The 10037-nt window shown below is 46.5% G+C and overlaps 1 protein-coding gene across 1 annotated transcript; it reads right to left on the bottom strand.

Moving 5' to 3' along the window:
- Positions 1-1481: 1481 nt before the first annotated feature.
- On the bottom strand, positions 1482-6851 carry LOC126560126 (SWI/SNF complex subunit SMARCC1). Its single transcript, XM_050216288.1, has 6 exons — positions 6704-6851; positions 6121-6240; positions 3916-6057; positions 3467-3755; positions 2326-3138; positions 1482-2206 (listed from the first exon to the last, which is right to left on the bottom strand). The coding sequence occupies exons 1-6, from the start codon at positions 6824-6826 to the stop codon at positions 1482-1484; spliced, it is 4212 nt and encodes a 1403-aa protein (XP_050072245.1). The 5' UTR covers positions 6827-6851.
- Positions 6852-10037: the final 3186 nt, after the last annotated feature.

The raw sequence follows: 10037 nt of genomic DNA, 5'->3' as shown, positions 1-10037 counted from the left end.
TTCAATTTTAAGTAATTTCCTCTCGTTTTTGTTTCTTTCCTTAAAAATCTTTTTAAAAGATCTCCTCAACGTGATTTTCAATATCGAAGGGGAATAAGGGAGATTTTCCAACAACTTCCGGAAAATTACAAAAGCAGCATTCCCGTGGAAAATCGACAATAACTCGGCCATTCCTTGACCGATCGGGATGTTCCGCGTACCGTTAGTTGAGTCTTTGGACCGCGCAACTTTTTGTAGAACACCCCAACCCGATTCCACCACCCCCCGCCCAGATATTGTGGAAAAACTAAAGCATTCTCGTGAAAAATCGGTGATAACTCGCTCAGTTTTGGTCCGATCGGGGCGTTCCGCACATCGTTAGATACCTCTTTGGGCCATGCATCTTTTTGTGGAACCACCTCAATTGCTCTGCAGTTTTTGTCTTATTTCGATCGATGTTCAACGATCAATAAACTAAAGAGTGTAGAGAAAATTGGCTTAAAAATCCGATTGGTAGCATTCATCGGACACTTACCGAACCTACCGATCCATTGTGATGGAGAGGGACACCAATTTACACACCGCTTAGGGTCTCCATTACAAGTGAGCCTTCAAGCAATGTTTGTCCTATATCCACTGGCATGAAGATTACATTTTTGGGCTTCTAGTTTCGGATGAAAAAGTAAATGTTAACAAATACAACAAAGCCATTGGTGTGGTGGTGGTAATAGTTAATAATAGGGGGAATTAAGTTTATTTTGTTGCTTAACGCTATTATTAATCTTAATGTTCCTAATCCACATAGTAGTAGTAATTGTAGTTATCAGCGGTGTATGACCCTGGTGACCCCTATATAACTCTGTATGCCTCACATTTTCCAAAATGTTTTGTGTGTGTTTTCCTTTTACATACTTTACTGTTTATCATTTAAAACGTCGTGTGCTTATATATATATATATATATATTGTGTGTGCGTGTGTGTGTGTTCCCCCGTGACTTATGGAATCGCTACTTTGTCGGTAAAAAAGGAATCAGAAATAAAAAGTTATGTTGTAAAATAGCTCAATAGCGAATTCGAATCCTGGGTCTTGTTTTACAATGATAGCTTCACTTTAATTACACAATGTTGCACACACATACACACACATGCATATTTATATTAAAAGGAGACATATTCACAGGAGCAATGCAAATGGGAGAAAGACATTTTTGGGGGAAACACACGACCATACACACCACACATATAAACACACGATGGGAGGGAGTGATTCCCTCTCTTTCCTACTATTAATGTCCAAATGATCGATTTGTGTTCCCCCTTCTGTACTGCCGTAGTAGTATATCGCAAGTAAGATTCATCGTTTCCGGTTCCGGTAATTCCTGTACAATCAAACACGGTCTCAGCTGCCACGTAGCCGAGCTCGACGACCTCGTCGCACGCTACGATTTCCCTCCGGTTGTTGCTTTTGCCGCTTCCGGAGCAGAAGATTGTTCCGGCGGAGTTATGATGGTGGTGCGACGGCCACCTGCCCTTCACCGGGCGCACCTGATTGTTGCTGCTGCTGCTGCTGCTCCGACTGCTGTTCACTCACGGCTGTAGCGGCTGTTTCCGGTGGCGTTGCGGTCACCTGTCCCACCTCTCCGTGGGACTCGGAGGATGGCGACGGGTGATTCGTCACCATCATCGTCGTTGCTGCGTCTCCCCCCGCTGTGGCCGACGGTTCGATCGACCCGGTTGGAGGTGGTCCTCCAGCATGCTGCTGTTCCGACGGTTGTTGCTGTGGTCCGCCAGGGCCAGACGGGGGCGGTACCATCGGGACACCGACGGTGCCTGGATGGGTCGCGGTCGGGTCGGCCGGCGAAGGAGATGGAACTGGTGGTCCCAGCGCCGTTGGCATGATGCTACTTGGCGTAATACCGTCGGTAGGATTCGTAGATGGCGGCTGGGTAGAGCTGGGGGTGGAGGTAATAGGGGGGATACCGTTGGAGCACGCTGCCGGCATTGCTGGTGCTCCTGCTGGTCCCACCGCGGTGCCCGGCGGCGGTGCGTGAACTGAACCTTGGTTGACCGATGGTAAGGATGCTGTCGCCGGCAATGTCGATGACGATGCTGCTGCTGCTGCTGCTGGTACGGTCGTTGGTGGATGACTGCTGGGGGCATGAACTGCTCCAGGCGCTCCCGGCACCATCCCCGGGCCACCAACGATAGATGGCGGCTTTTGAGTGTCTGAAAGGAAAGAAGGGAAAAGAGCAGAAAACGAATGACCGATAGGGCGGTCATGTTAGTGGGAGATGCTTTTTCGGTGGCAATGGTTCACGCCGCATAGGTCTGAATATCGGACTCACTAGCTCCCGGATTGGCGGTGAGATGATGTTGACCGCCCGGTAATGCTGTCGCCACTCCCGGTGCTCCTCCTGCGGGTTGTGGCGGTGCTGTTCCTGATGTTGGCAACTGTCCCGGACCCGTTCCTGCTGGACCGTGTTGTTGCTGTTGTTGTTGCTGCTGCTGCTGCTGGTGCTGCTGTTGAGCCTGAGCTTGTGCTTGTGCCTGTGCTTGGGCCTGCTGTTGCTGCCATTGGCCTTGTTCGAGCTGGAAGCGTTGGTGGGCTTGTTGTCGGGCACGGAACTCGGCCGCCTTTAGCTGCTCCAGATGGAACTGCTGGCGTTCCTGGATCAACTGTTGCCGCTGATATTCGAGACCCTCCCGTTCGCGTTCCATCGTAGTTTCGAGCTCTTCGAAGTGGCGCAGCTTGATTTCCAACTTTTTCATCTGCGTTTCGACGAGCAGCGCTACCAGACTCTTGATCTTGCGCTCCTCAACCGCGGCCAGATGCTTCGCCTTGACGGCAGCCGCTGCCAGTGCAGCTGCAGCCGCCGCTTGCAGGTTTCCTTCGTTGAAAAGCTTCGGATCGGTGGAACCACCGTTCTCTTTGGCAACGGTGGACACTGATGTGGCCGATCCAGTCTCGGCCGTGCCGCCGCCAGCAGTCATGGATGATCCACCGGAAGCAGCAGTACCATCCTTAACCTCCTTATCCTTATCGGCCGAAGGTGCAGTACCCGTACTTGTGCCATCCGTTGGTTTGTTAGCGTCAGTCGTCGCTGTGGCATCGGAATCAGGCGATTTAGTGGTTGTCTCTTCAGAAGGTTTGTCTTTGTCTAAGCACATTTCGATATTTTTAAACGCAACGAATCCAACAATGTAGAGTAAAAGTAACCGGGCATGGATGAGAAGAATGTGTCAAAAGCACAAAACGGATTAAACTAGAGATGGGAAACGATAGCTAAAAATGCGGAACAAATTCCGAACGATCCATCCACTTTCCATCCAAGTTCCATCACTAGCTTAAAACGGTAAACAAATGCCCAAATGGCACACGCTGACACGATACAAATCCTGATAATCAACGACAACGATTGGTATCGTGTACAAGCGCACCCAACAACAAATAATTGTCAACAATAGCATATCCTCGCCACAACATACCGGCATCATCCTTCTTGGATACATCCTTCATCTCCACATCCGCACTGGGTGTGGCTGGTGTAGCCGATGACGCACCACCAACGGCAGGTGTCGTCGTCGCCGTACCGCTGCCACTAGCTGCTGCCGTCGAAGCCGATTTGCTATCCGAATCCTCTTCCTTATCCTTGTCCGGGCCCGTACCTGCAATTCCACTGTTTGCCAGCCCAGCATTTGGGTCAAACTTTCCACCAAAGCTCGATTTCTCCACATTCTTCAGATGTGCATCCATCATGGAAGCCGGAACTTCATCCTGAAAATACAAAAAATAAACCCTCGCGTCATTAATGACCTTCCTTCGTTTCCTTCGTTTCCTTGGTTTTCTCTCTCTCTCTCTCACTCTCTCTCTCTCTCTCTCTCTCTCTCTCTCTCTCTCTCTCTCTCTCTCGACGGTTCTCACCATCGTCCGTTACCTTGATTGCTGCAAATTCTTCCATCGCAGCCTTGGCAGCGCTAGCCGCAATGCGTGGATCGACCACGGACGCCAAAAACGCTACAGTCGACATGATCGGATTGCCCGCCTTGCTGAACGGGATCGGTTGGTACGAAAGTGGACCCAGGAATGTGTTGTCATCCTCCAGGTACGGGTCCTCGATCGGGAGTCGCAAAAAGTGCAGAATACATTCGTCCTGCGTCCGTGAGCCGACGTGCTCGCACACCTTGTTCCAGTCGTCCTTGTACATTTCGAGCCCTTCCAGCAGTAGCAACGTTTCCTGTTCGGTCCACTCGCGTGTCATACTGGCCGCCGTCTTGTTGCGCATTGCGGCCGGTTTCTTCGCGTACTGATCCAACCGCAATCCGAACTGTCCGTTCGGATCGGCCGTTGGAATTGTGCCCTGCTCGACCTTAATACCATCCGGACCGATCAAACTGCCCGGTGCGCCACCATTTGCACCCGGAACAGCACCACCAGCGGCTGCTCCAGGGATTAACTCATCCTTCTTCTCGCCAAGCGTTGCATTTTTTTTGTCCAAATCCAGCAAATTCTTGGCCGCCGATGGTTGTGCCGTTTTAGGTGGATTGATCGGTTGCAGTCCGGACGGTGTGTCACTCAGCACGTGGAAATGGGATGTGGGTGGCGGTCCCATCGGTGTGGGTCTCGAATCTGCATCGATCTGATAGTTGATCAGTCCCCACTGCTCCAGGAACGCGTGAACGCGCATGATCGCACACACATCGCCCGCCAAGTTGCGGCGACAGGCGGTGCTGGTGAGATACTCGGTCGGATTTAGTCGGTACGTGTCGATCATAAAGTTCCGGTAGGCCATGTAAATTTCCGGCGTCTTCGATTTGTTCTTGCCGTTGAAAAACTCTGGCAGTGCGCGTTTCTCCACCACGTGTATCGAATTGTAATCGAACCAAGCCGAGTATGACGGTACGATGATGTGGTGCGTTTGCTCTGTCACATTATCCTCCAGATCGTCTTTCCCACCGACAGGGAAGTCCTGCGTATTGCTACTGTCGCTCGTTTTGCCCGCCTGACTGTCGTCTCCACCGACACCGGCTCCCGAGCCACCGCTACCGCCACCTCCCGTGCCCGAACCACTGCCACCTGCACCGGACGCATTTACACCGCGCTCCATCTCATCGTCCAGATCCGTCACGGTGGCGTACTTCATCGGCATCATGTCGGGGTCACGCTTCGGTTGCGGTGTCGCAGGGCCCGTTGCCGAGTTGCCCATATTTGGCTTCACCTCAGTGATGTTCGTTTCCGGTGTCGGATCGTCCATGTCCTTGGTGAGGTCTTCCGATTCTTCGTCATCGGCACGCGGTTTTTTCTGGAAGGAAGATGCTGCCGCTGACGCAGCCGGCGAACGGTAGCTCTTCCGCTTGCCACCCTTACCCGCAGCGGGTGAAGGCGATCGTTTACGCTTTGAGTTGACCACTTTGGGTGTTTTCTTCACCTTATCTTCCGATCCACCGCCACCGCCAACACTCGACATTAGATCTTCGACGCCGAGCCGATGCGGATGTACCTTCTTCCGGCCTACCTCATCCACTTCGTAATCTTCCTCTGACATCCACTCGTTGTACTCGTCCAAATCAATCACCCACGAGGCGGACACACGCCAACGTTCAGCTGGGGACGGTGGACTCTCGGGTACGTTGTCGGGTAGATCGAACGAATTCGGCACCCAGGTATCGTACGATTCCGGGAAGTAGTACCAGTGAATCATGACGTGTTTGTCACGCCGGAACGTGGGACGAGCGTAATCCTCGGGCAACGGATCGATTACTGGATAGATGATGTGCGTTGCTTCCTCCTCGTCCGCCGTTATCTCACCCTGATGGTTCGTCACGATGTCAGTGATCTTGTTCGCCGTGGCACGATCCACCTCCGGTCGAATGTACACGATCGGAAGCCGCATACATTCCGCTTCGATCAGCGCTGTCTCGATGTCCAGCACCATCTGTCCAATCGGATCCTTGCGCATCGGGTTCTTGTTGACGGTGAAGTCAAACTTTCGCCAGCGCTGTTCCGCCTTGTAGCGGTACATTGTGGACAGAATGTGACACAGAGCACCGCCCGGTTTGAAATCCATGAAGCATCGTATCTGATGGACGAAATGTTAAACGTGAGAAGAATTGCATGGCGAAAACGGTAGCGCTTTTCTTACCGGCAAGCGGGTTGTTGGTGGATCTTGCGAGTTTTTACCGAGCTTAGCTTCCTGATACTGTATAAACTGTATGATCAAATGTGCCAAAGATTCCTTCGTCGGTGGATCTGGTGCAAGAAACTAAAAATAAAAATGAAACAAAAACATTATGTACGCGTTAGACACTTTCCAACGGGGTAGTTCGTTACAACAGCATAACTAATATCATAAAAATATGCTTTGCACTGCACATCAAGGGTTTAACGCATACGATGCTAAGGGTTATGTGCCCCTTGACAGTTTCTGTTACCCAAGCTCACGGCAAACCCGGTGTTCTTTGCCTCCGCGTTCTCTCACCACCCCCGTACACTCCTCCAACATCTCTCTTTTCCGTGCTATACATAGGAATATTCATTTTTATCACATTTCCGATACATTCGCTTCACGCACGTACACTGTCCACTGTATTACCCAAACACAACCACAGTTATTACGAACATTAGGGCACACAAATCCTCCACTATCCCACAACTGTGCAACACACACGCACAAAATGGCTCACCGCAAAGAGCATCTCACTGGACCAAAGAAAAAAAATCCTTACCTTTTTGAAGTGTTTCTGCAACCACAGCCGCACCGTTTCGAATCCCTGTAGCGTTTCCGGGGCGGTAAAAAACTCCGCATTAGGATTTCCATCCTTTTTCGGCCCCAGCGACACCATTTCCATGGGTTTTCCAGCGACTGCTACGCTGTACGCTGTTTACGAGGTGATGCAGTAACCCGCTTCTGTACCTTTTTCTTTCAATTCTCACTGACGCTGTGAACGCGGTGTGATGCTGAACGATGATGACGACGGCGGCGGCGGTAACGGATGCCTTGAAGTGGAAATGCACGATCGGCGAATGGTTTGGGATGCGAAATCGGACACACTCACAGTGGATTTGCTAATAAACACGATGCAAAAGTACGACAAAACAAATTTCCAATTCCAATCTTCCCCCAAACTGAGGCGTTTTTCTTCGAGGTTTTTTCTCTCTCTCTTCTGTCGTGTCCGCGATAGAAAATGACAGGACGCCAAAATTTCAGTTCAGTGGAGAGGGTATGTCGACATTGTGGGACTGTCAAAGTCGACATAGATTTAATTTGAAAATATGTGGAGCGAATTGTGCATCAATTATTATTTTTTTTAATTGTAGAACTTTTCGGACATAAAAAAATGTACAAAAATGCGTAGTAATATATCAAATAACGAATTACATCTGCCAACGTCAATAAAAGCTAAACTTGTTTCACTACGTGGCGATCGATTACGAAGACGAAATTTTAACTTTTAATTCTACTTACCTAGGCACATCCCAATGGGAAGTAAATTTTTCAATAAAATGATGCATTTTTTTTCTTCAACATTTGTGTATTTGGGGATTTTTCTTCTCTTATTCTTTTCTTGCGCCTACACTTCATTTTAACTAACACAAACCTTTTTCCCTCATGGGTGCTTTTTTCTTCAGTTTTTTTTTGGGGTAAAAATATGCTTGTTATTTCGATTTTCAATTTGCCACCACTATATATCATCCATCTTTACCCTGGCAATAATAGAGTGTGGTTTTGTGTTTTCAAATTCTATACTTCTGTTATTGTTTTATACCATTGTATGTTATGTTTCTCGTGCGTTGTATATATCAAATGTTTTACACATTTCACAGGTCGCCCTAGCGGCTATTTAACTAACACGTTTTCTTTTCTTTTTGTCAGCTTTTGTTACCATCAAATGTGTGTGATCATCGGGAGTTTGTCATTTTGTTTTGCCTTCTTTTTCCACTATGTGTACTAATGTGTGTTACTCGTTTTTTTTCTTGTTTGCTGTCGTGAATGAAAAGGAGGAAAACGTTAGAAATTCGTTCGTTATATTAGCACATTACCATCATCTTTATCATCAGCACTACTTTCGCAAACGGAAAAGCCGCGCTACATTTTCATCAATGTGATTTGCCTCCTGTTCTCATCCTATAGCTGGCCAAGAACGGGATCAGAGTTGAGAGAAGGTAAGGAAAGCAGTGTGGATGCGCTATGTTGGTGCGTACTTGTTTGTGTTTGGCTAAATGGCGCAATTTTATCTCTTTCGAACCGGTAAACGGCTCTATCTGTACTACACATATCACGCTACATAACACGCTTCTTCCTCAATGATCATATACAATATGATAGTTCATTTTCACAACGCAGCTCCATTTCTGCCGCCATCCGCTTGCTTACCTAATGCACAACTACTGAAGGATATATATAAGAGCTCACTCATTAACTAGCTTAATTTGTTTTTGTTTAATTCTTATCCTGTCGGTAAGAGAACTGTCCTCTCATTATCTTCTACCGCATATCCTGTACTTTGCTGATGTGTCCTTCTTCCAAAAACGGTTTACTTTATTTTATCCCAGAGTAAAAAAAAAAACAGATAAAATAAATCGTAAACACGGGCGCAGGTGTCTCCTCGGTCGGTCTCACTATCTGCGGCTGTTGTGTTTATTATTAAATTTCAAAACTTCTATTGATCACTTAATTCACTAATAAAAAAGAACAAATGCCGCAGCACGTAGTTATTCAATTAACACATGGGAAGGACACATGCTTCGCTACGTTCTACTATTATGGCCCAGAGCAGTGTGTGTGTGTGTGGCTCAAAAGATTATATCTTTTACTAAAGAAAAAAAAAAACATCACACACTATTGTGTGCAGGAAATGTGTTTTTGTTTGTGACAAAATTCGTGCGCCACTATTAGCCGCTGTTGACGCCAAAGTTTTGCTAATTTAAATTTAAAAATTTAAAATTGTACTAACAAACGACCTGAACAATCGGCGCACTCTGATTCTTGCCCTCTGTTGTTACATTTGTTAATTTATTTGCTCTTCTTTTAAAACAAATTCGGGAATGAATTGCCAACTTAGAGAAAGCCGATTGATAAGGAATAAGTGTGTGAGTGTGTTGCGCTCAGGAGAAACAGAGAACGAAGAAGAGAGCAGGAGAGAAAGAAAAATATTTAAATTGAAAAGTGATGTACTACCTGCAAACAACAATTGTTATCCAATTCAGTATTAAGTTCTGTATCGCTCTGTATCAAAGGAAAGCTTCTAACAAGAAAACATAGCAAAAAACAAAAAGTTTAGCAATCCGGAATTTAATCATTTACACCTATATTCATCTCTCTCTCTCTCTCTCGCATTCGTTCTCTATCTTTCGATTTTGTATTGTTTTTAATTGTGTTTTTCTATCATGAAAACGACAATTACGCACGCAGAGCATTGGCCACTATTATTATTTCCCCCATGTTTATCACACAAAACAGATTTTTCTTTGCTTACTCTCTGCTCTCTTTCTCTATTTGCAGTAAAACCCTACTATTCTTATTAAATTGGTTGTACTTTGCTTGTTACAATATGTTACATCGACCGTGAAATGGAAAACATAACGTCGTGTGCTCTATCTCTCTATGTATATATATATATTGATTTGTTGCAACATAATTGAGGTGTTTCTTTTTTCGTCTTAATGTTCGTTTGTTTGTCAAGGGAAATTGGACACTACGCGAAACACATTTAGTATTCGTGTGCTTTAAATGTCACTATCTTTTTATATATATGTATACTATATACAGAACACCTAGCAAACACCGCGTGCAGTGTGAGAAACGCTGCAATATAATATCGCTAAATAAACCCCTGGGTTGATTGCTTCCATCAACAGAACTGAAGATAATAATATCGAGAGAATATAACTTTTTTTTATAGAACGTTTGTTCTCTACAGTGTGAGTGTGTGTTATCATTGAACTTACTAAAACTAAAATCACCACATGCTGCTGTTCCCATATTCCTTACACACACATTAAGGAAAACGAAAAGGAAACAACTTTTGCAACGCTATCGTTTTTTTTGTAAATACTTCT

Source organism: Anopheles maculipalpis, chromosome 2RL (genome assembly GCF_943734695.1).
Source record: "Anopheles maculipalpis chromosome 2RL, idAnoMacuDA_375_x, whole genome shotgun sequence".
Lineage (NCBI taxonomy): Eukaryota > Metazoa > Arthropoda > Insecta > Diptera > Culicidae > Anopheles > Anopheles maculipalpis.
Note: the sequence above shows the minus strand (reverse complement) of the source record. Positions and strands in the feature narration are given on the sequence as shown.

Excerpts from the sequence above, each read along its gene's own strand:
- LOC126560126 (XM_050216288.1), bottom strand. The coding sequence starts at position 6,826 with ATGGAAATGGTGTCGCTGGGGCCGAAAAAGGATGGAAATCCTAATGCG. Across the intron at positions 6,241-6,703 it reads TGCAGAAACACTTCAAAAAG|TTTCTTGCACCAGATCCACC; the intron begins GTAAGGATTTTT and ends TTTTATTTTTAG. Across the intron at positions 2,207-2,325 it reads CACCGCCAATCCGGGAGCTA|ACACTCAAAAGCCGCCATCT; the intron begins GTGAGTCCGATA and ends CTTTCCTTTCAG.